The sequence below is a fragment of the Macrotis lagotis genome, chromosome 1 (assembly GCF_037893015.1).
Source record: "Macrotis lagotis isolate mMagLag1 chromosome 1, bilby.v1.9.chrom.fasta, whole genome shotgun sequence".
NCBI lineage: Eukaryota > Metazoa > Chordata > Mammalia > Peramelemorphia > Peramelidae > Macrotis > Macrotis lagotis.
In genome coordinates, this window is record NC_133658.1 from 718,020,244 (window position 1) to 718,047,646 (window position 27,403).

Sequence of the window (27,403 nt, forward strand, 5' to 3'; positions counted from 1 at the left end):
TTACTGGCAGAATTAAGACTTAGAACCCTGAACTAATGACCTCCTGTCAGACAAAGATAGCAATGTAAGAAAGACTGTATGTTATCATAAGGAAAAGATGGGTGAATCAAGAATTCCAGCTAAAAATGCTTGAGCTGGAATAGAATTACCTGCAATTGATCCTAGATTCTTGCAATGATCAGCCCAATATGATGACTATTCTCACTGTTACTCTGACTCATACAAGAGAATGAAATATAGTTTTGTAGGTTTCATTTTAAAATTTGACATTTGGTTCCACCAGATAATAGTCAAGGGTTGTAGTAGTGTTTTCTTCCCCTTTCTCTCTAACAGGGAATTTAAATTAAAATAGAAAAAAAAAAAGAGCCCCAAGTACCACATTAATGAATGCTACAAATAAGGAAATGATAATGAATGCTACAAATAAGTAAGAAAAGTAAATGATCAATTGAATATATAAAAGAAAAGTTATCTCTTAATCTTGCTTAGTTACTAAATGGCCTGTGCTACCAAAAACTGACCCCATACCTCCTTAGAAGACATAGAGTTTTTCCAGCTCTCCAAAAGATCTCTTCTATATGAAAGTAAAGAGTCTCATAAGGCTTTAACGAACATTACTAATACTTTAGTGCTATGTGATTTTTTTTTACCCTTGTTCCTTTTCCCCTCCATTACAGTAGAGATTTAGATTTGTTGTGGCTAAATATATGTTCTCTAAGGCTCACAATAATTCCCAATATGCTGTTCCCTTATTACACATTTTCCATTGACCTGTACCATTTATAAAGAGTGAAATTGGGTAATTTTCACTTTTATACTTGAAATACCTGACACTTTCATAAGCAATTGTTTCTGACCCACTTACTGTACATAGGCTCACTATGTGGCAATACTTGTGAATTGGAAACTGAGCAGTTCCAGATGCAATCTTACCTATGTACTTAAAATATCTGGGACACAAAGATTCCAAAACTTCAGAGACTGTGAAAAAATGCCCTGAATTTCCAAGAGTGTTTATGGTAACTGGATATTAATGGGCCATAGTCCTAGGTATTGGTTTGCTGTATACATTTTCTTTACATTCTAGAGTGGTGGAAGATCAATTTCAGAGAAAGAGAGAAATAGGGAAAACCTACAAAAAAGAAAAACCAAAAGGTCAAAAGCAGGAGGGCAGCTGTGCCCCTCACAAAGAAGGACTGGTTTTCTATGTCAACAGATGAGAAATACTAGAGGATGGATGACATGGATGACACAGCTAAAAATTCCTTTGACTCGATTGTGTCTCAAAAGATTAAGCCTGAGACAGCTGAATAAGGGATAGATTTACTGACAAAAGACCTAGGTTCAAATCTCAGACTTGTTATTTCCTATATGATCTTGGGCAAGTCACTTACTCTCAGTTTCCTCATTTACAAAATAAAGGAGTTGGATTAGCTGATTTTGAAAGAAGAATTCCAAAGGTAAATCTGAATTCTTCTGCTATGAGGAAATTCAACTCATCAAGCTTTCATTCAATATCAGGTGTCTAGCAAAGTGCTCTACCTGAAGCAGGTAGAATGCGATCTGCTTTTGGTTTCAAACTGCTCCACCCCACTGCAGAATGTGGTCTCTACATTCCTTGTAAAATGTTATCACAGAAAATTGGCAGGTTTAGGAACCCAGGATTGGGTACTAGTTCCTAATTGTGGTATGGGGGAGGATCTTTTCCTTGTAGAATCTGAGTTATCTTAATTCATCAGACTTCAGCTTGGCAATTTTGGAACAAGTCCTAGTTCAACCAGTGTTAAATAGAATTTTTCTAGACACTGTTGTGTAATCTATGCTTTACAATGAATGCAGTAGCAACAACAATTACATCTCCTAAATACTCTTCCTGGAAGTTATACATAAAATTAATTTTTTTTTTGTGATTACAGAGGCCGGGGCATGAGAGAATAAATGAATGAAAACATTTCTTCTAGACCGAGTTTTTCTAAGCTCTAGGGAGAAAAATAGAAGCATATATCATTTCTGCTCTCAAAAAAAGCTTATATTCTATTCTAATAAGAGAAACAATATACCTAGGGTAGAAGTGGCTGGGGGGGCAGCATTTTGGTCAGAAAGTTTACAATAATAGCATTTCAGATCATAGTGGAGGAGACTAGCATATTCCATTTAGAAACATTGGCAGTGTTGAATTAACCATGTATCATGATTCCACAAGAAGAGATCCTTCTTCATTTGACTGAAACTGTTCCCCCAAGGCTCTGTCCTGTGCCCTCTTCTCTTCTCCATCTATATTATTTTTGGCAATCTGTTCAGCTCCCATGGATTCAATTGTCATCCTTATACTTTTGATTCTCAAATCTACTTATCTACCTCTCTTCTGACATCCTATCTACAGCTGCCTATTGGACCTAGGGATTTGGATGTTCTACAGATATCTTATACTCAACAAGTCCTAAACTAAACCATTTTCTTTCCTCTACTCTCCCTTTTCCCCATCTTCCTCTCTTTCTATATCCATTCTTCTTCTACATTGCTCCCTTCTACATAATCTGCAATCCAGTGACACTGGCTTCCTTGTTATTCTTGGCACATGGTACTTCATTTCCCAACTCTGGACATAGTAACAGGCTGTTGTCTCTCATGACTGACATTTTTGCCTTCCTCATGTTTGCCTCCTAGACTTCCTAATTTCCACCTAGATAAATTTCTACCTTTGGCAAGAAGTCCTTGATCCTCGTTAATTCATTCCCTCGAAAAGGTATCTCCAGTTTATCTTTTAAATATCTTTTTTTATAACATCCTCTAGAGCAAAAAGAACCTTTCTTTGTCATTTCTTTTTATTCCTGGCACTCAATATAGTATCTAGCACTGTGATGGGTCCTTAATAAAGTTTTATTGACTTGATGAAGGTGGAAGGGGAACTTAGAAGAAACTGTGTTTTCACTTCCCTTAGGACTCATGGCTCCTCAGGGTGGTGGTGGTGGTGGTGGTGGGAAACAGAATAGTTTTCCTCATGGCAACCTAAAAATGAATGTAGCTGTTCCACTTTTCCCCTTGTGGGAAGTGATATCATCCTCCTGACCTATGTAAACCTATTAAGTGGTTAAGAATAATAGTTTATTCCCTAAAAAAAAGATCCATAGATCCATTGTAAAATGTTTTAATTTATTTTGTAGTATCCTGATCCTTAAAAACAATATAGTTTCTTAGAAATCTTTTGGGGCTCAGTGAATGACTTAGGCATGTCTTCATTTTTCTTTGTTTATGGTACTTGATTTTTTTTAATTTTCATAGCAGAAATTATCAGGCAAAAGGAGCTTGTTTTTCTCCTAGTTGTCATTTATAGCTTTCATTTCATGTAAATTTGTGTTATGCAAATTCAGCTTTACATAAAGAATTCTGAAAGCAGTCTGAATTCAAAAAAACCACCTAAGTAAATTTTGCTATAAAACTCTGAATTCCTGCCCCCACAGTTTAGCATTCTGTGGCCTCTCATCCTCACTCAACAAAAAACCAAACCAAACCAAACCAAAACCCCAAAGCCCTCCTTGTAAAAGGGCTCCTTTATGCTGATGATGAAGACCTTTGCCCCAAACTACCCACTTGCTAGGCCCATGTCCCTGCATGTTCAGCCCCCTTGTGTCTGTCTGTTCAGTGTGCCTATCCCTGGCTTATTGCTCAAGGCCCTGTACCTCCCCCCACATATCCTTGACTATCCTGGCCCCTCTCTTTCCACTGGCCTACCAGCCCCCTACATCTCCCTTTCTAACCCAAGCTGGTCGAAAATTTGCATGATGTAAAAATTGCTTTACATGGAGTCCTAAAGAGAAGGCCACTTACATAAAGAAAGAACTGTCTGTATTTTTACTTGACTGCTTTGTATTCCAGTTATTCATTTGAGGCCTGTTCACCTTTGGTAGCCTGCACTAGTAGTTCTCATTCCATTAATAGAAGTAACAGAGAGACCAACTACAGAATATAACCCATAATGGAATGACAGTGTTGTTCATTGAGTAAGTGCCTTGAGAGCATCTTAGTTACCAATATTCCTCTATGATTAGCTGTCAAAAAGGGAACTATATTTTGTTCTGGCTTGTTTGTTCTTTAATTGCCTGGAATTGTCAAAATTATTCATATTTCATTTTGGGGGACTGTTGATGAGATTGCTTTCTCCTTCCAAATCCTATTATGGTCTCTCACATGGTATAATAGACTTGAGCTTACTTGGGTAGTTGCATTATGGTTGTACAAATATATTGTACATATATTTTTTTAAGGATAAAAAGTTATCTTGTTGTTTCTCATTTAGTTTCAATTTAAAGCAGTAAACTCAATCAGAAAAGTAGCTGCCATGTCCCGGAGATGGCCTCTGAGATCCCTTTCAGATCTTTCTATCCTGTAACCTAATATTTACCAACTAGGTAACAGGGTGAATTCTGAACCTTAGTTTATTCATTTGTAAAATGAAATTTTATATGCCTATATAAATTATATCTATCTATCTATACATACACACACAAACACACACTGGTTTATACATATATATGCACATATAGAATGTCATTTTTAACATTATTGTTATAAACTTTTGGGGGTTTTTGGTAAGTTTTAATGCCAACATGTTTCATTGTATATTTTACCCAAAAACATGAAAAAATATTTGAAATTTTGATCAGCACATGTTATGTTCCATTAAGCAACTTCATAGCAACTTCCACAATTGGGCCTGTCTTTAATGGTAATGGAGAGGGGAGGGGAAGCATTGTAAGAATAAAAATCAATTCAATTCAATAAACATTTATTAAGGAATATGGCAAATATATTATAGAGTTAATCAGAGAGGAGTAAAAGGATTTTCATCAGATCTCAGTTGAGACTAAATAACATAAATTGGTAGTGAATCCAGTTGACATAGTTGCATCACTAAATCTATTAGCATCTATAGTATGTGAGTAGGCATGGAAAAGGTAAATGGAGTGGGTAATGGATAGATGTTTGGTGAAGTATATGACTGGTGATAAGACAATTGACAAAGGGATTCAAGTATAGCTACTGCTATATGTTTGAATTGGTAAACTGTATACTTAAGATTGTGAAGAAAGAAAGACCAGAGCAAGAAAGACTGAGAGAAGAGGGTGGATGGAGAAATGGAAGGCCATTATTAGAACGAAGAATGGTTTTATGAGAAGCAAAACAATTGGAGAAATTTTTGAATCATTTAAGTAGAAAAGTATACGTAATAGTGAATGTATGATCATCCCTGTGAATGGATGAAGTTGAGTGAGGATATAGGTCATAGGAGTTTAGGAAGTTAATGATCTAAGAGAAAAGAATATCCAAGGAAACACTGACATTCTCACAGAGATCCCCAAATACAAAGGCAATATATGACAGGGAAAAGGAAGACTATGCTTGAGGTATTGAACTCTGTGAGAGGGAAGGAAAATGACCTGTAGGCCAAAAGATAAACAAGACAAAAATCTTAGACTAACTGATAAAAACAGTAGGAATAAACCTAAAAGATGAAGAGATTGTTGAGTTATGGTGGCAAAGGAATGATCTTGAAGAAAATATTTAAAAAAAGGAACTGTGGGGCCAAGATGGCTGCAGAGAAGACAGGCACAGTGCTAATCTCCTGATCTTCCCTTATAAATAATATGAAACAAACCTCTTAACAGAAATCTGAACCACAAAACCCAGAAAGAGAAACTAGAAGATCTACCTCAAGTTTTGTCCTCTGGGATCATGGGTGAGCTGGGCACAGAGGGCTAACTCTTTTGGGAGCACAGGACAGGGTCAGAGACTGAGAACTTGACTAGCCTGATCAGCCAGGCAGACAAGATCCTGAGACCCTGAAAGTGCAACCAGTCTGATGGGAGATGGGGTAGGTGAGAGTCGCCTGATCAGCAGGGTGTACTAGAGCTATTGGGGCAAGCCTGATCTGGCAGCTAAGGAGCAGAGGCATTGGTTGTGGCACTGAGGGTATGGAGCTTGCTGGCAGAGTTGGAGGGAGAGTTCCAGTGCAGAGCTGGAGGGAGAGTTCTCGTACTTCATTTCAGCTGAAGCCTCTTCCCAGAACAAACACAATTACAGCCTACCTCTGCCCCAGGTCTGTGAGCAGAAGACCTCCCTCAGCAGTAGGAAGAGCAATTACCTTGCCCTAGGGCAAAATCCATCATTGATCAAAGATAAAAATACTCTACAGCTTCATCCACCCACTCCAAGTTAAGAGAGAGGGCCTCAAATTAAGGTCCCAGACACTCCAGAGAAAGCAACCAACATAGCCTTCTGGCCAGCCCACTTGGAGTTACCAAACCCAATGAGTAAAGCCTCTATGAATCTCAACACCAAACCTCTGTGAACCAGCCCCTTGTCAGCATAAGGTCTTAGTAGAATTGTAGAAAGGGGTGGGGGTGGGGGTCCATAGAAAAATTCCTAGAAGGAAAAGACCCTAACTCAGAGAGACCTAGAACCTCTTAGGAGAATATGAGCTGATCTCCAGCACAGAAAGACTTTCTTGAAGAAATCAGGAAGGAGTTTAAAAATCAATTGGAAGATTTGGGAGAAACAATTAACACCTTGCAACAAGAAAACAAATCATTGGAAAATACAATTGGACAAATGTAAAAAGAAACTAATTCTCTCAAACCTCAGTTGGTCAAATGGAAAACTCTTTCAAAAATAGAATTGACCAATTGGAAAAGGAGTTGCAAAAGGTAAATGAAGAAAATTCTTCTCTTAAAAAAAAGAATGGAGTCTGTGGAAACTAATGACTTCATGAGACAGCAAGAACCTGTTAAACAAAACCAAAAAAATCGAAAAAATAGAAGAAAATGTAAAATCTGACCTCGAGAGACCTGAGAATTCTAGGTCTCCCTGAAAACACTGAAAAGAGAAAAAAAAGCCTGGAGTTAATATTACAGGATTTAGTGATGGAAAACTACCCTGATATCATGGAACCAGAGGGCAAAATTGTTATTGAAAGACTATATAGGGGTGGCTAGGTGGCGTAGTGGATAAAGCACGGGTCCTGGAGTCAGGAGTACCTGGGTTCAAATCCAGTCTCAGGCACTTAATAATTACCTAGCTGTGTGGCCTTCAGCAAGCCACTTAACCCTGTTTGCCTTGCAAAAAAAACTAAAAAAAAAAATATTGATCCCCTCTGGAAAGAGATCCCAAAATGAAAACACCAATGAATGTTGTGGCCAAATTCCAGGACTATCAGATAAAATAGAAAATCCTGCAAGCAGCCAGAAATAAACAATTTAGATACCAAGGAGCACAGTAAGGATTACACAGGACCTGACTGCATCAACATTAAGGGATCAAAGGGCCTGGAATGAGATATTCCAGAGAACAAAGGAGCTTGAAATGCAGTCAAGAATCCACTACCCAGAAAAGCTGAGCCTTCTCTTCCAGGGGATAAGATGGACATTTAATGAAATGGGAGACTTCCAACATTTCCTGATGAAAAGACCAGAGCTAAATAGAAAATTTGGACATCAAACAGGAGGCTCAAGAGACACATGAAAAGGTTTAAAAAAAAGTGGGGGAAAAGGAACAAAAAAACTGCTATCCAATAAGATGAAACTGGCTATATACCCACTTGGGAGAAAGGTTCTCATAACTCTTAAGAATTGTAACTATATTATAGAGAATATGCTTAGCCAGAAATGATGGACACTTATGACTTTTCTGCGACTCAGACAGAATGATTTAAAAAACAAACACCTCCTTAAAAAGGGAGACTAGTAAGGAGACAGGAAGAGGGAGAAGATTGAATGGAATAAATCTCATTACATTAAGAGGTACAAAAGACCTATTGTAATAGAGAGAGATAAGGGAGAAGCTGAGAACCACCTGAAATTTCCTCTCATCAGACTTGGCTTAAAGTTAACTTATACAAACACTCAGTTAAGTTAAGAAACTTATCTTACCTTTCAAGTATAAAAAGGGGAAAGGGAGAGGGAAGAGATGGAGAGGGGGAGAAGAGGGGGAACTAACAGAAGGAAGGAAGAAAGGAAAAAGGGAAGGGGAAAGAAAGGGGAGGGGGGGTTGACATAGGAGGGCAAACACACTGAAGGTGATGGTATCCAGAAACAAAATACTGAGGAATAGGGATAAAGGGGGGAAAGGGGGAAAAATATAAACAGAGGGAAGATAGCATGGAGGGCAATAAAGAATTAGTAATTATAACTTTGAATTTGAATGGGATGAACTCTCCTTTAAAACATAAGTGAATAGAAGGATATGATTTCTCTCTCACATCACATTCAACTTAGATCAATGTATACCATGGAAACATTGTAAAGACTAACAGACTGCCTTCTGTAGGGAGGGGGGGAAGATTTTGGGGGGAATTGTAAAACTCAAAATAAATTTTAAAAAAGCAACTGTGCCTATTCTTTCTATTAGCCCTGGTTTTTTGGGACTAGGAAAGATTATCCAGGCCTGAAGAAAGTAACCAGAGGTTAAATGAATAGAGAAGCACTATGACAAAGAGAACCTGGCTATTCTAGGTTCAGGACTTTCCTCTGATACATACTGACAGCTTGATGGCACAGTGGATAGAGCACCAGCCCTAAAGTCAGGAGGACCTGAATTCAAATATGACCTCAGATACTTACTAGCTGTGTGACCTTGGACACCTGATTACCTTGCATCCAGGGCTATCTCCAGTCATCCTGATTCATATCTAGCCACTGGATCCAGATGGCTTTGGGAGAGAAGGTAAGGCTGGTGACTTAGCACAGCACTCCCTCACCCAAATCCATTTCATGTGCTTGTCATGGCATCATCTCCCTGATGTCATGATCTTCTTCAAAAAATGAAGGACAAACTGGCCATGTAGTCCTGGGAAAATCATTTAACCTTTCCATTATATAAGAAACTCTCTAAGATCAGAAGTTGTAAAGAAATTTCAAAATGCATTACTAAAGAGAATTTCCTCACTCAAGAGCTCCATGTTCTAGTGAAATTATAAGTCCAGTGTTTGTCTTCATCCTTACCTCTTGCTATTGCTTTCTAACCCTGAAATTCTAAATAAAAATTTGATTGAATTTCTAAACAAAATATCCAAACTAAGACAAGTGTTGTTCCCTTAAAATCAATCACCTTGCAAGACTATTCCAATAGTGTTATCTATGGAATATATCATTGTGTTATCTATGGAATACATCATTGCATCCATAATAACTGCTTCAAAAAATAACACTTGATTGTATAAATTTTGATATAAATAAATATATATATGTTTAAAGATCATACTCATTATGTGAGTATGTGAGTACATTGTAAATAAAGCAGATTGAATTCAATTTAGCAAATATTTTTACTGGATGCAAAGTGTGCTAAATACTCAGTATACAAAAGAAAATAACATAGTCTTTTCCTCTTAAGAGTAATGCCTCTTAGAAATGGCAATTATGAAGTCTTTGATGACTTTAAGAGAATAGCTTCCATAAGTTTTGAGGAGAAGGAAGGGAGGAAACAAGCATCTTTTAAAGTTCTTACCATGTGTCAGATATGAAGATAAGGAATTAGTGGATGCAAATGAATTGGAGTCAGTGAGGGTATTTTTTTTTAAGTTTTTGCAAGGCAGTGGGGTTAAGTGGCTTGCCCAAGGCCACACAGCTAGGTAATTATTAAATGTCTGAGGCTGGATTTGAACTCAGGTACTCCTGACTCCAGGGCCACTATCCACTGTGCCACCTAGCCACCCCTGTAGACTATTCTTTCAAGAAATCTGGCACTGGATAAGAAGAATGCTCAAGGAAATAAAAAGATCTGGAAGGTATATGGTTTTTGTTTGGGTTTTTTGATTTTGTTTTAGGACTGAGGAGACCTGAGCATATTTATATATCAAAGTAAAAGAACCACTAGAGAGGAAGAAAGGTTAGATGAAGAATAGAAGGAAGAATTGATGGAGCAAGATCTTAAACAGAAATAAAATGGTTTAAGATTATGACACAATTCGAGGGCATCAGGAACCTAGCTGTGTGGCCTTGGGCAAGCCACTTAACCTCATTTGCCTTGCAAAAACCTAAAAACCAAACAAATAAAACCAGTTGGAAAGCATCATTGTGGGAAGAAAAATATCTATCAAGATTAAAGGAATTCTGAAAAAGTAGTTAATTAGTCACCAGGGCAGCTACTCAATTCTCTAGTATTTTTGCCAGTAGAAGACAATAGGACCATGGTCATTTCAATAATAAAATTGACTATACTCCTCAGATGTATCTGCTGTGTCATCAGTTAAAAGGACTCTTTTCTACAAGGTACATTTAAGTTTTGCCAGGAAAAAAAGCCAAAACAACAACAACCTGTCAACCCTTGTGATATATATATATATATATATATATATATATATATATATATATCTAACTTCCTCTAACTAATAGTGTTAATAGTTTTGCTCCTCCCATATTTTTCTTCTTGGAAGAATGTTTATTTCAACTCTACAGGATTACATAGGACAGACAAGTGAAAACTACCTTTGATTGTAGACTAATCCTGTGTCTTCTAAAAGAATATGAAACTAAGGTTGGTGGCACAATGGAGAGAGTGTTGGACTTGAGTCAAGGAGTCCTGAGTTCAAATAGAGCTTCAGATACTTGACTCTGTGACCCTGGGCCACTTTATCTCTCTCTAAGATTCATCTGTAAAATGGAAATAGTAATAGTTTATGCCTTATAAGTTTTGACATCTGGGAGACAGTATGATATAGTAAAAAGAACATTGGACTTGGAGTCAAGAGAATTGTATTTGAATGTAACTCTGATACCTATTAGCTAAGTGACAGTGACTAGGTCACTTCCATCTCTAAATCTCAGTTTACTCATTTGGAAAGTGGAGAAATAACACTTGTACCACCTTGGACTGTGGAGAAGATGAGATGAAACAATTTGTCAGATACCTTATAAACTTTAAACTGTGACCATTATTTTTAGAAACATTGTACTATTTAGAAATATGTGCTTTTTGTTTAATCTCTATGATACAGTATTAAAATAGTTAAGAAAGCAGAGAATCCTATGAGCAGCAAAGTGGTGCAGTAAATTGAGCACTGTCCCTAAAGTCCAGGCACTTGATACTTACTAGCTGTGTGACTCTGAACAAGTCATTTAACTCCAAGAGCCCCCAATGCAGAGTACCTGAAAACTATAGTTCACATTCAGAGTTTAAAATCTTATGAACATTGAATATTCTTATGAACATTAAAATCTTAGGAACATTGAATTAAAGTTTTATATCTAAAAAGTAATATAATATAGCCTGAACCTTCATTCATATAGGTAAGAAGCTCTTTTCAGAGAGTATTTTAACTTTTGGGTTAAATGTTGATTCTCTTCTCTACCACCGGCTTAAATACTGTGCAATATTGTAATTTTTTAACCTGAGATGGTAAGCAAATAAAAGATTATCCATTTACTTCAGATGGAAAAATAGACTTTCTTCTAAATATCTGAATTTGTTTTTCCCATATTCAATGAATAATTCTAGAGGCATTCACTTAACTTTATATAGAACTGATAATACAGCCCTCAATTCTAATAGAGAAATAGATAACTAAAGTAAGTACCAAAATGTTGTTATCAGTACTCACTGGAATCTAGGAATTTTCTTGCTTATAAACCAAAGGGAACTAACATGTATTTTTCTTGTTACGAACAGGAAATGTTTGATGTTATTCTGGATGAAAATCAGCTTGAGGATGCATGTGAACATTTGGCAGAATACCTTGAGGCATACTGGCGTGCTACACACACAACAAGTAGCACCCCTATGACACCTCTACTTGGAAGAAATTTGGGCTCCACAGCACTTTCACCATACCCTACTGCAATCTCCGGATTACAGGTATCTGTTGACTCAGTCATTTTTTCAAGCACTTTCTCTACAACTAATAGACCAGTGATGGTGAACCTGAAGAGCTAAATACTCCATGGTAAAGATAAAATTACATCATTTATTAACAGACTATTGTGTGCATTATAATTCTGAAAGGTACATGTGAATCCAACTGCTTTTTTATATATTTTTAATATATTATGCTTATTGTACTGTTTTCATTCATCAAGGAAACTCTTAATATATGTGCACCTTAGTCTAATAAAGATTTTTTTTGGAGAAAAGAAAGGGCAATAGCTTAAAGGCAATACAGTTCATTGTAATTGTTCTTTGTAATGGCATAGATCACAACCTTTTCAGTCTTTTCATTCTGTGAACCTTTCATTCATATCCTCCCATGAATCTTCCATAAAGAATCCACAATAGCATGCTGTAGACTGCATCTAAATATCTTGCTATTGCATGGGTACTAGTGGAAAAATACAGATTGTCAATTAATAATCTCTTATTCTTTCTAAGTAAAGAATTATCTTCCTTTTCTAGTCATAGTTCTCTCTGAAGATACCCTTTACATTGTCTCTCTTGTATAATTCTTTTTAGTAATATGCTGTAGTTTAATCACTCTCACCGTGTATTTTGTCACTGCCTTTGAATACTTAAGAGACTGTGGTATTTCATGATCTGTCATCATATAGCACCATGGGAAGAATACTAATGTTAAAAAGATGGTCCCTGGTAGTAGGAAAAAGCTTGAAGTCAATAGAAACAATATACATTTTCTTAAATGGCTAAATTTACTGTTTATGCTGATTGCCTTTCCAAAATACATATATATTCTAATGGAAAAAGGTCTATGGTCCATCTTTCTAATTAAATTAATGCCAACAAATATTCATTAAATATCTGTTCCTTGAATGATACTATGCCAAGTGATAGAAAAAAACAAAAGACAAAATTAAAACAATCCCTGACCTTAAGAAGTTTATATTTTTCTAAAGGGATACAAATTATACACTAATTAATATACTATAAGGAAAATGAAAGGGAGAACACTAACAACAAGTGAGCATTAGGGAAGGCTTTATGGAGAAGATGGCAGATAAGCTAATCCATGAAGAAAAACAAAGAATTCTGAAAGGTAGCTGTGAATCCAACTGCTTTTTTAAATATATTTTTTAATATATCATACTTAATGGACTGTTTTCATTCATCAAGGATACTCTTAATCTATATGCAGCTTAGTATAATTTTTTTTGGAGGAAAGAAAGGGCAATAGTTTGTAATGATTGATATTTTCTTGATGACTTATTGATGGTGGTAATCATTTCTGATATTTGTAACTCTCCTCTCATATATCTTGAGAAGCAGTCTCTTTGTACTCTCAAAATCATGTTGCATCAATCACAGACCTCTTCATCTAAATATGCCTTCTTTCTTCATCTTTGTCTTTCTTAACTCTTTATTTCCTCATGCAGTACAACAAGGGCATTAGACAATGTCTGCAAAACCCTTTGCAAAATTTAAAGTGCTATATGAATATAGACTATTATTGCATTAATAATGTTAGGGGGATTTGCAAATATATTTCATTAGTACTACAATACAAGATGAACTAAATGTCCTAGGAATGATGTTTCTTGTTTGCCTTTGAATGCACAATAAAACCAACTATACCAAGTACCTTTTTTTTGGCCTTTTTCTTTTTTCTGAAGGAGAACTGTGAGAGCTTGAGAGCTTATTTTTTTTGAACCTTCTGTTTTATTTATATTGAGAACATCAGGATTATTAAATTCAATTCTTTCAATAGAGTGTCTTCTCATTGGACAAGAGGTAGTTTGACACAGAGGATAAACTGTTGGATTTGGAATCCGAGAGAGAGAGAGAGAGAGAGAGAGAGAGAGAGAGAGAGAGAGAGAGCGAGAGAGAGAGAGAGACAGACAGGTTAAAATCCTGCCCCTACCATTTGTCTGATCCTAGGCAAATCTTAAAACACTCTAAGCCTTGGGGCGGCTAGGTGGTGTAGTGGATAAAGCACCAGCTTTGGAGTCAGGAGTACCTGGGTTCAAATCCAGTCTCAGACACTTAATGATTACCTAGCCATTCAGCCTTGGGCAAGCCACTTAACCCGATTTGCCTTGCAAAAACCTAAAAACAAACAAACAAACAAACAAAAAAACTCTCTAAGCCTATAAAATAAATAGGTTGGGTTCCCTTCTAACTCTAAGTTTATGGTCCTAAGGATATAATATGTATATTTCTAACAATTTAGTTCATAGTAATAATGTATGTTAATATAAAAAATATAATGTATGTTAATATAAAAATGTGTGGTTCTTAGTACTCCGAACTTCTTCCCCCCCCTCATGTATTGTAATTAGAAAAGTTTAAGGAGACCATGGGAAGTATAAGTTGTATATTTTTCTTTTCTTTGGAGTTATAGCTGTCAAATAATTCATCACTAAGTGGTCATATTTCCAGTACTGGACTCTGGAAGTCAGAAATATAAAGTCAAGCCTCAGGTCCTTAAAGCTCTGTCACCTTTGGCAAGTAGTCATCTGCCTTAGTTTTCTCATCTGTAAAATGAAAAAGATAATAATAGTACCTCTCTTGCAAAGATTATTGTGAGGATTAAATGAGATATTATTTGGAAAGCACCTAGCAAAATATCTGGCATATAGCAAGTACTAATACACATGATAATATATCGACATCATCATTACATCGTTACCAGCTTCACAACCACCATTATTGCATCATCATCATCATCATCACCATCATCATCGTTGAGTTTATCCATACTTAGCTAGGCTTAGCCCTGGAAAGCAGACATAGGCTATTACCAGAACTATTCTGAAACTTTTCTAAACTAATAAAACCTGCCAGACTTTATGCTTTGGTGGCATGACCATGGTTACTTGTAGACCATGATGAAATAAAGAAGCCTAGGACTTTGTGCAAGTCTATATTTACACAGCTAAACTCTTTCAGGAACTCTATAACTTAAAATATCTGCTGGACAACTCCACCTGAATGTCCTGATTTCCCTAAATTTGCCTTTCCTCCCCAATTTCCCTCTCTCGGTAGAACCTTCCCTAGCCACCAGCTTCATAACATTGAAATCATTCTTAATGGTTTCTTGAACTTGGCAATTAGGAGATCATTGATGACCTTTGAAGGAACAGAGTACTGTGGTAGAGATAAAGTCTTATCCAAATGGATAAGGAAAGAGTGTCTATTAAAAAAAATAGCCAATTTTTGGAAAATTATTTTTATTTAGAAATATTGTGAAATAGTTAATTCTTTTTTTTTTCCCTTTAGCATATCCCTTTCTCCTTTCAATGTCCTCTCCCAGGTGCCATATACTCTAATGCTTATGTTGGACAATCTGTAGTAACATAGGTTTAATGCTCTGTATTCAAATGGTTCTATGATCTCATTTTTATGATGTTCTTTCCAGAGACACTAAACATAGCCATTTGTGCTTGTTCAGTTCCCATAAGGACATGATCATCTAACATTCTGCAGGCCTTCCTCACTTTCTTTTGTTATCATAAAAATTCAGTGGAGTACACAGACCACCCAATAGCTGCTTCTTGCTCTCATTACATGATATGCTTGCCTTTTTTTTAGTCATCTATTGCTTTGTTAAGATTCTTTACTCTGATTATTCTACATGGTTTGTTATTTGTGGTCCTTTGTGAGAAAGCCTGTTGATACTTCTGAGCCTTTGACATAGTAAGTCAAATTAAAAATATATTGATAAACTTCATTATGTATACCTTCTTTGCTATTTATCAGGCAAGCCATAAAAAGGGAAATATGATAACTTTCATGGGAGTGAACCAGCATAGAGTCCAAGGAAAAGAAGAGCATTTCATCTAGGCCTTGAGATTTTCCCAGATGCTCCTGTTTGTGGATATTATTATATGTACTGGCTGTATTAAATTTTTGAATTCTTTAGTCCTTGCAGGATGAAATGCACAATTATTTGAAAAAGTTTAGTATAGTTATCCCCTTAGAAATAACCAGGTAGAAGAATTACTATTTTCTAAAATATGATATACTTTATGGGTTGTTGGGTAACCCATAACACTCATCATCTAGGTATATGCTTTGGGAAGATACACTGATAAACAGTACATTTTATCTATTTCTAAACAGAATGTGAAAATCAAACTAGATTGCCTATGGAAATTGCAGAGCTCCTTTAATGATCCCAAATTTCTACTTAAAGTAAATATTCATATTTTAAATATCAATATTCTTCTGATGGATGACTGTAAGTCCTAGTTGTAGAACACAATACTTAAGTACAGTTAAAATTTCTATTTCTTCTGCAAGTTCCTAGGAAGTTTATACATTTGAGAATAATCTGGCATTTTGGCAACCCTCAAATGGCAGCTGACATATAGGGAACTAGCAAGGACTGCCATGATGTTCTTTGAAATCACATAATCTAGCCAGGGCTGAGCTTGTAGCATATGTTTCTAAGCATATTTCCAAGTGTACAATTATAGGCCCTACACACATAATGCCCTGCATAGGATCCTGCCTTAGTCAGCAACCATAGAACTTCTCCAGCAGGGAATGTGGAGATGGGTATAAATGGAAAATTTTCTCTCCTCTGCTGTTCCTTTGTGTTTATTGTAGTATGTTCAGACACAGACATGGAGAATCAGAATGATTATGCTACCAAATGAATGTTGCCTTTGCTGAATTAATTATTATTTACTACTTATCCAGCAGCTGCTGGCATATATTTGAGATCCCCTTCTCCCTAACTGTGAAACACATGTAGTCAAATGAACCTTCCTACATCATGACTAGTTTTGTTTTAATGGGTTATAATGATAGTCATAATTGTAGATCATGTGGAGTTAACTCTGAGATAAATGGCACTTTGTGAAATGCTATTATAGCTATATTACTATACTACAAAATTGCATCTTTATGAGTAGAAAAAGTACCAAGTGAATGAATAACTTTAAAGAATAGAAATGAACAGAGAAATGTACTATAAGGTAGATATAGTATGTCCACTGAACCATATCTTGGTTTCACTTACTGCAGAGTTGCTCTGGATGTAGCATTTCCATTGTTATTTGGATCCATTCTGAGCAGCACATTAAAAAATTTAAAATAGACTTATTAAGAGCTATTACTATAGGGGAGGCTAAGTGGTGCAGTGGGGGGCGGCTAGGTGATGTAGTGGATAGAGCACTGGTCCTGGAGTCAGGAGTACCTGAGTTCAAATCTGTCCTCAGACACTTAATAATTACCTAGCTGTGTGGGGTTGGGCAAGCCGCTTAACCCCATCTGCCTTGCAAAAAAAAAAAAAAAAACCCTAAAAAAATTTTAAAAAGAGCTGCTACTATAACGTATATAGAAGTTGAATTATTATAAAGATGTTGCTACTGATCTATCATCAGGGCATTCATTTACTGTTTTTCCATGCTGGTAATGAGTCCTCACTGAGCCATTTATATCATTGTTCACTTTTGCTTATGACTATGGCACTCATTTGCTATATGACTTATTAGGGTTATGTGTACAATATATTGTCTATGGCTTTGAAACAGTTTTTTCTTTTGTGAAGCTAAAAATCTTGTAGGAAAAAAGAAGCCTAGGACCTATCTCATTAGGATATGACTCACCACTAATGTAAATAACTTAAGCTATTGGTAAGATGCAGGTGGAGATTGTACATAAGCACAAAAGCTCAGGTTGCCATGCTGGAGAGTATGGACCAATGCAAATGGTATTAACATGAAGCTCTTATGTATTCCTTCAAGGTGAAAATATAAGATCATTGTTCCTTACTTTGGTATCAGTAGGTGGGATAATCCAGTGGCAACGTTTCTATTATCTTGCGATGGGAAAATAATAATCAAAGTATAACTTTCTGATAGACTCTGTCATATTTTACATATGATACTGAAAAGGACATGAGAGTTTTGGGAGGAAAGGATGAATACTAGGCCTGTATCCAATAAGAGAAAATATATAGAAGGGAAATTCTAACACCAGAAACTAATGCCACACTGGCTTGAGAAGGAAGATAATAATAGTGGAAATAGTGGAAGAAGGAGGAAAGTTTAAATGTTAGACAAAGGGAATCTCACAGTGAAATTCAAGTATTTATTAATTTTAACCAATTTGCTTTGTCAGCTTTTCACTGGCTGTGAGGCCCTGACCTGTGGCTCATAACAATTCAATATGCCTTTAAGTATGTTGGTGGTGGGAAAATGAAAATAAGTTTTCCTGTATATCAGATCTCGACTGTATACTTGACCTTGAACCAATCTCTATTTTGTGTCATTAATGATCTAAGACAGCTTCTGACTTTAATTGTCTTTTTCATGTTGAATTTTGTTTAGTGTGGGATTTTCTCACTCTCCAGCCCTTTATCCTGAGCTTCAGTAGCTTGATTGAGATTTATTTTCCATGGAGGTTAAGGTAATATCTCACAAATATTGTAGGGACTATTGTAGCTTATGAGAGAATATTGAGTAATATGTTTAATCAGTCAAATGATTTATTGTATTTCTCTAATATTAAGTTAGTTTTATGTGAAAACATATTTATTAAATTTAGAAAGCAAGATTTGTTTTCATCCATAGTTTTGTTACCTAGTTGATTCAACCTTGACTGCAGTTCTTAGAAATGCTTTTAAAGGAAGTCTTAGATATGTAAAAGTTGAGTATAAAATCCAGTGAAAATAAGACTTAGTGAACAAATTATAATTTATAATTTTTAAAGAATACTTTTGATATATCAATAACTTTGGATTTCAGGGATGTGAAGATTTCCTTCTGTCACATTCTTAGCATCACAGGAAAAATATGTGTGCAAAAAAAAGATGGTTCTTTGTGTCAGAAAGAAGTTTGGAATCATTAAATATAATACAAAATTTCTGAAATAATTCATTATTTTTCTTCTATTTATTTCTAAGCCCAGTTTATTGTCTATCTCCCGGATATGCCCAAGGTATACATGACAAATCATCTTACTGTACATCATAGTCTGAACATCTTCAACCTGTCAGTTTGTTCTATGGGTAGAGTTAAGCTAAACTTCAGAGGTGACTCTGTAGTTATGTAGTCGAGGGGCAGATAGGTAGCACAGTGGATAGAGCACTGGCCCCTGGAGTCAGGAGGACCTGAGTTCAAATGCAGTTGTAGACACTTAATAAATGCCTAGCTGTGTGACCTTGGGCAAGTCACTTAACCCCGTTGCAATAAATAAATAATTTTTTTAAAAGTTATGCACTCAGCAGAATATCCATAAACAAGCTATCTGGAGTAGCTCATCCTGTATATATTCTTTTCTGGGCATCTTCCATAATATTAAAGAACAAATTTAGAAAACACATAGCTGGTTTTATTCCTCACTTGCAATTAATCAGAGAGTAATTGAGCAAAGAGGTATCCCTATGAAGTCACATTTCAAGGAACTTTGGAGGAGCGGCTAGGTGGCTCAGTGGATAGAGCACTGGCTCAGGAGTCAGGAGTACCTGAGTTCAAATCTGGCCTCAGACATTTAATAATTGCCTAGCTATATCGCCTTAGGCAAGCCACTTAACCCCATTGCCTTGCAAAAAAAAAAAAAACCTAAAAAAAAATCAAGGTACTTTGGAGTATTCTAACTTAAATACCTTAAAGATAGCATTTTGCTATTGAATCAAAAAAATTATATAAACAATAAACACAGTTGAATGTTGTGTTCTCTGAAATTTTAGTCAATAATATAACTGATAAGATATGGTCAATTATAGAATATAGTTTCAAAAACCTTACTATTTATTCCCTTCTCATATCTTTATCGAGGATTTTCTTGATAAATCATTCCCCTAAGATGGTGTGGTTATGGAAAAGTAGGCTTATAAGTCAATAGTTATTGATATTTTATTGGTTACCTTTTCTTAATGATTTTTTAATATTTGGTATCCTCTTAGATATCTTGAAGCTTGATCTTTAAAAGCCTTAAAACAAAGTATTGCATATAGAATGGATTTTTTTCTATGTATATGCTATGTATTTGACTACTCTTTGTTTTCTTTAGCCCCATTTTTACTTCCTCAAAATCATATTGGAGGCAGCTAGGTGGCACAGTGGATAGAGCACCGGCCCTGGAGTCAGGAGGACTTGAGTTCAAATTTGGTCTCAGATACTTGATAATTACTTGGTTGTATGATCTTGGGCAAGTTACTTAACCCCCATTGCCTTGCAAAAAGAAAGAAAGAAGGAAGGAGGGAGGGAGGGAGAGAGAGAGAGAGAGAGAGAGAGAGAGAGAGAGAGAGAGAGAGAGAGAGAGAGAAAGCAAAGCATATTGGATTTCTATGATGGTTTCATTCTCCTTGATGGGGAACAAGTTAGTTGTAAAAGCCTTGACATTTCTCTTTTTTGTCTGTGGCCTTCTGGTTTTATCTAGAAATATTTTTAAGATGATTTGACTCTAGTGAGTTTCTCACTAAGCCTTCTCAAAATTTCTTTTCACTTCTACTAGTTCTCAATTTTACAAAGCATTACTACTAAAATCTATCCATCTTTTATGTAAGATGTTACAAATTAATTTATATGAACTTATTGTCATATATCATAACTTGATAAGAAATCAAGTTTTGGTGGCTAATATGATTTTTTGGGTCACTATTTTATGTCAATTAACAGGCTTCATGGGAAATAGAGATCATCTTGCTAGTCTATTCTTTTATACATTTCCCATTTCTAAATATGAGCTTGTTTAAATAGGCCAAACTGACATTGTTTTAATGATAGACATGTATTTTCTAAATATTATTATTATTATTATTATTGTTATTCTAATTTAATATTATCTTTGCCTTAGCAATTCAATAGCCTGTGTACATACAGAGCTGATTTAGAAATAACTCTTATAATAGGCAACCAGTTACCACTTGTTTTCTATCCATTTAGACATCACTTAATGATTTTACTTGGAGTTTACTATATCTAATCCCTATGATTCTTTCTAGAAGATAGTATTTATGATATAGATGACAGGTTTCTGAGTAGTCCATAATATTATTTTTGCTACACACACACACACACACACACACACACACACACACACACACACACACACCCTATGGAAGTATCATAGTGGTTTTTTTAAATTTCTCTAAATTTTTCATACTTTAAAACATATAACCTTGTTAGTTTTATGGTGATACTTTTCCAGATGCTCATCCCAGACACCTACACTATAAAATGACCAATTGTCCCATGAAATTATATTTCTTAATGATTTTGGATGTATGAAACCAACTGTACTTACTCCCTTTTTTGAAAAAAAAACTTTTCAAAGAGATTCTTCCATTTATCTGCAATTTTCTTTTCTGTTTTTATTTCTAGTATCAATATCAAGATTGATAATAAGGGGCAGCTAGGTGGCACAGTGGATAAAGCACCGGCCCTGGAGTCAGGAGGACCTGGGTTCAAATCCGGTGTCAGACACTTAATAATTACCTAGCTATGTGGCCTTGGGCAAGCCACTTAACCCCATTTGCCTTGCAAAAACCTAAAAAAAAAGATTGATAAGATTTAGTTCTTGAAGTACCATGTCAGTTAATTAATCTTTAGACAAAGATAAATAGTTAAGTTAATACTCATAAAAAGTCAAAAAATGTGATTGATAACACCCTTTATTCTTTGTTTCATGAATTGCCATGGTCAAGTAATTTATAAAGTTAATGATTAACCTAATAATGAGCCTTTTAATTTTTGGAGAACAAACACTGTTTCTGAAACTGTTCCAAAATCTTAAATATGTGGTAGAAACTATGAGAAATTTTATTCCTGGGGTAGAGTTTTTGAGAGTCCAGGGTTATCTTTATGTCATAACGAGGTGTAATATATCCAGGTGGGATGGGAACTGTAGGAATAGGGATCTCACACATCATACATAGGTATGTAGACATCTAATTCTGGGTCTTGACATCCTTATTCTATCCTTCCTTCTCACTGACAGGTTTTGTTTTCCAGATAAATATCACCATGTATCCATACTCAAATTCCCTCAAAGTCCGAGGTGCAACCTTTGTTGAGAAGAAATTCCCCTCCCTCGGTACCTGAACTCTTAGCTCTCAGTGCATTTCTGTTTTCACAAACCAGCCCCATTCTTTAATTATACCTTTGCATCTTAAGCATCATAAATACTCATATATTAAACAAGTGCATACAATAATCAAAATCCACACATAAAACTAGATCACATTCTCCTATTATGAAAACCCAGGTTTTTGTAACAGCACAACTTTGTACTGAAAACTTTGATGTTATTGGTTCGTTCAGGGAATCTATACTGTCCAAAACTCTGCTAACTGCTGATGTGTTGGTTCTTACTGGTGTTCATTTGGGCAAATCCTCTTCTATTTTTTCTTTTCTTTTTTCCTATTTACATGCAAAAATAATTTTCAACCTTGATTTTTGTAAGATTTTGTGTTCCATATTTTTCTGCCTCCCTTTCTTCTCTCCTCCTTCCCCATGAGTAAGTAATCTGATATCATTTCTTCTCTTTTATACATGATGTAGCATTTACAATTCTTTCAACTTATAATCACTCTTAAAATGCATTCAGAAAATGTAACCTCTTTTTTTTAAAAAAAAAAAGCTTCTTTTTAAACAGTGAACTGACTTATCATCTGGCTACCAATCTCTGGCCATACAGACCAAATCAGACCAGACAATTATTCATTCATTTGGATGCTGAATTGTCCAATTAGAACAGAGATTACAGCAAATGGTTCAGGTTGACTTTCTAAGTAAGGTAAACAAGCCTACTTAGCATTTTACTCATGAGGGTTCTATACAGTCCAATTAAATCTCAGCCTCAGCAGAACATCTGCAAAATCTGCCTTTCCCATTTCTGCTTTTACCTCTTATAATAGGTAACAGAAAAGCAACAAAAACTTCTCAGAATCTTCATCTTGTAAATTCTATGCCATAGAATTTGTGGAGTGCTGAAGAGCAATATCTGGAGTGGAAGCCCTCATCTAATGAGGGTGAACCTGTTACCAATCAATTACAAATGAAAAAAAGCTAAAAGCCTTCTGTCAGCAAGTAGCTGTTAGTATCTTTAAATATAGTTCTATTATAGATGCTTTTCTGACCATTAATTTGTCAGTCTTCTGTTTCCAAATTCTTTTTTCAGTCCTAATTTCAGCCTTTAGCTCTGTACTCCTGTAATCTTTCATGAATTTAAGTGATAATTTCTGGGCACTTAAAAAATAAGTTTTTAAACTTCTATTACATATAGATTGGGCATCACCTTTAACAAGATTGTGCCTGAGTTCATTCTGTCCAAAATGGGTCAAATTCCATCTGAAAGGTTTTCAGCATATATGAGTAGTTTTTAATTAAATAAAGCTTCTTTTCTTACTCCTTTTTATTGTTTTTAAGTTGTTTCCATTTGTGTCCAACTCTTCCTGATCCCATTTAGGCTTTTTTTTGGCAAAGACACTGGGTTATTTGTCATTTCCTTCTCCAGATCATTTTACAGATGAGGCATCAGAATGTTTATCAGCGACAGAAGCAGTGTCTTAGATCATGTATCAGTTGATATAACTCTTTACATATAAATATTTTGCCTATCCTCAGTACTAACCTTCTCTATATGAAAAGGTCCTTAAAGTAATAGTACTTTACAGAAATATAGTGGGGCTTTTGCAAAGATTAATTACATTTTCATTAAAATAAAGAAAAAATATTAGGAAGAGGATTAGATTCAACTAGATTGAAGTGAACTAATTTAAAAGAATCATAGCATGTCAGTACTAACAAGCACTTTAAAATTCACCTAGTTCCTAATCAAGATCTCAGCAGGTAGTATGTTCAAAATGATGGGTAGGAGGATACAGGTAAAGGGTAACAAGGACAGAGCAAAAAAGATGCATTTGTTTACCAAGTACAAACAATATTGTTGGGAGTCAGTGAATATAATATAATATAAGAAGGAAACACAGGTACAATGTACCAAGAAAAGCAAGGACCAGGGACATCAGGGAACACAGAAAATTCAATACAGATGGGATAAATTCTAGAGAGCAGGCAAAGAGTAGAGTCATATTTTGACTTGACCAAGATGGGAATAGTAGTCTATTTTTCAACCATGACTTGTCACTGGGTCAATAAGGCAGGGGAAGAAAGAAAAAGCACTGATATTTAGAGTTGAGAAAACACATGCCTGTGCTCAAGGCAGGAATAATATAAGTCATGTGGATTTCAAGTTATTTCTCTGAGGACATCATTATGTTTTACAAGGAGAATTAAAGCTTTTTTTTGGATATTTTATATCTCTTCAATGCAACCTTCTACACACACACACACACACACACACACACACACACACATTCTACATGTTTAATATGTAGATTAGTGGACAAAGTTCTTTGCTATGAATACTTGAACTGTTAGTATTCTGATATCCTTGTGATTTGTGCCCCAAATACACTAGACTAGATATTTTAAGGGTGACTTGACCTAAATTACTTTTAAGATTTTAAATCCTATTCACTAACAAACAACAGGCACTTTTTACTCACTAGATTTCTGATTTGAGGAATGAGGAGAATTAGAAAATCTAGACTAGAAGGAATATTGGATCAGAAAGGATGTTACACATTCTAAAAGTCAGAAAAACAGTATCCCCATGACAACTCAAAGTTCTGATAGCATCTTACAGCCTGTTATGAATGAATGAAATTTTTAATCCCTTTGCTTTATTCAGTTAAGTATATGCCACCAGGCTATTGGAATTCATGTAATTCTACCTTTATTCTGTACTTAACAAGCATGTTTTGCCCCAGCTCCTTCCTGGTACACTCTGATATATACTTTTAATATACCTTTTAATATTCTGTTATATAGTAATCCTTCAGATCTTGAGTTTTAGATAAACTTAACATGCAGCATTTTCCAAAATAAACTTAATATCTGTATTCACCAAGTTATATAAATATTGACTATTCAAAGATATTCTAACAAATTTAAAAGGTCTTTACCAAGGGATAATAGTTAATAATAGATTAACTGATATCAGGAAGAAATTTGACTGACAAAGAGATTATATTGAGGAAAGAAGAAGTATAGACCATGTAAGGCAGGGATGAGAAAACTTCCTGCCTGCGGGCTGTTTTGATCTGGTATTGACAAGGCAACTGCAGGGAAAACTTGAAATTCAATAAATCTAGATGCTTTTTAGGAGGGAATTAAACATTTGATCAACTGTAGCCCACAAATAATATTATAAATTTCCAAATGACTCTTGGCAGAAAAAAGTTTTCCCACTCCCCCCCCAACCTCACATAGGGGTGCCCCATTTTCAACTTCTCAAATGTTCTGAGTACCTGGGTTGAGGAGAGGCTAGACTATCTTATCATCTGATTATACTGAGTAACTCTTAAGAAGAAATTAAAAAAAAAATTTAATGATGCTTATTAACTTGGATTTTAAAATAATAAAAAATTGTTTTTAAAAAACTGTTCAAATGAAGAGTAATTTGAAGGAAATATGAAACTGTTCCATAGGTCAAAATATTTGATTATATGATGTATGTTTCAGAAAACTAGGCTTTTACCATCTTATCTCATTGATAGTCCACATAAATATAATTATGCCACACATTGACATTTTCAAGGTTCATAAAGGTAAAATTAAGCTGACTTTCTTTAATCAATGAATTATCTGATATTTTTAGAGCCAGCGCATGAGGCACAGCAACCACTCTACTGAGAACTCTCCAATTGAAAGACGAAGTCTGATGGCCTCTGATGAAAATTATCACAATGAAAGGGCCCGGAAGAGTAGGAACCGCTTGTCTTCCAGTTCCCAACACAGCCGAGATCATTACCCTCTTGTGGAAGAAGAGTACTCTGACTCATATCAGGACACTTATAAACCCCATAGGAACCGAGGATCACCTGGGGGATATAGCCATGATTCCCGACATAGGCTTTGAGTTTAAGAACCTGTGGGGGGGGTGGGGGGGAATAGTATTCATCAGTTGACAATTTGCCATAACATAACTAGGACAAACTAATCATCTTAACGTGGCAGGTCAAGCACAGTATTAGCTGTGCTTATAAGCTGCTGTCATTTGATGGTAGGTAAAGGGCAAAAAATATATATAATAGATAGATATATAGATATATATCTATATATCTATATATCTATATATATCTATATCTATCTATCTATCTATCTAGATAGATAGATATAGATATAGATATATATCTCAAGCCCTAATGTTAGAGGGAAATTAGATACCCAATCATATAGTTGGGTTTTTTTTTTTAGTGTGACATTTACATTATAACTTTCTTTTTCTTCATTAGTTATTAGACACATCAATCAGTTTGTAATTTAGGGTACTTATCAAGGCACATATAAAATAATTTCCTGTGCTGGAAATTCCAAATGACCAGTTCCAGTTGGAACCAATTTATAAACCAATTCCTGTTGGAATTTGGGTGAATTGACTAGAAAGTCTACTTGAGCATGTTGCAATCAATTGAAAATTTGAAAAAATGCTAATGAATAAGAAAATCACAATGTTCAATATAAGCCAAAAAAAAATAGCTACAGTATTTATTTGCTGGAAGCTAAATTTACACATAAGGTTGAAATACATAAACATTTCATTATGTGTTAACATTTCCAGAATGGCTTTTTCAGATTTAACCAAATGTAAAATGTTGATAGTGCCAAAAATCTCAAATTAATGCAGCACTTACACAGAATTCCTACAATTTAATTTTTTTTGTTTTGTTTTCCTGGCACAGCTGTTGCCATCAAAGTATTTTTCTTTATGTTTAGTCACTAGCATTATTTCTGTAGAAGTTGGCAATGAAAATTGGTATTTTTTCAGCAGTGGAAAGAGACTGAAATGAACAAAACAAAGTATTACTGGTATTATGAAATATAAGATGGAATGTTGTCCTCCCTTTGATCAATCTGAGCACAAATACACATGTCCAGGAATATAATGTGAGCTAGGAAATAATATGATATCCTCTCATTTGCACTTTCTTCTAGGTGGAATTGATCCATTCTAGTAATCACAAACATAAATTCAGTACTTACCTGCCAGCACAATTGAGTACCTTTCCACTGTATCATCCAGTCTGTCTTTGATTGTCCCAGCCCCATATAGATATTTCTTCTAACAGCATTCAGAATGATTTTTTAAAGTAGTCACTTTCAATTTTGATATTGAAAGCAGTGTTTATACAAAATGATGCTAGTAAATAAATTTTTTGAAATGAATGACCAGATTAAAGAGTTTGCAATAAAAATAAAAGAATTAGAAATACCTGCTCACTAAAATGATAGTGCTGACATTTTTAATGCACAGAATTATATTATGAAGAATTTGGAAATGATGCTGCCTTATTTCTAAAGAGCACTCCTTTTCACCTACTGAGACTTCACAGTTTTTCCAGTGGATACATTTATGTAATTGGGGACCTTGTGTCTTACATTATCAAAGAAGCCTTAGATCCAGTATGATCCAAGAAATTATTGGAACTGACCATTTTATATAACAC

At 35.2% G+C, this 27,403-nt stretch overlaps 1 protein-coding gene across 3 annotated transcripts in view; it reads left to right on the forward strand.

Annotated features, from left to right (window-relative positions):
* The window catches only part of CACNB4 (calcium voltage-gated channel auxiliary subunit beta 4), a 390,197-nt gene extending 364,382 nt beyond the window's left edge, over positions 1-25,815 (forward strand). For all 3 annotated transcript variants that reach the window (XM_074215976.1, XM_074215975.1, XM_074215974.1), the window contains 2 exons: positions 11,662-11,847; positions 25,555-25,815. In XM_074215976.1, coding sequence (XP_074072077.1) covers positions 11,662-11,847; positions 25,555-25,815 — 447 coding nt within the window. The remainder of the gene's footprint in view (positions 1-11,661; positions 11,848-25,554) is intronic.
* The last annotated feature ends 1,588 nt before the right edge of the window (positions 25,816-27,403 follow it).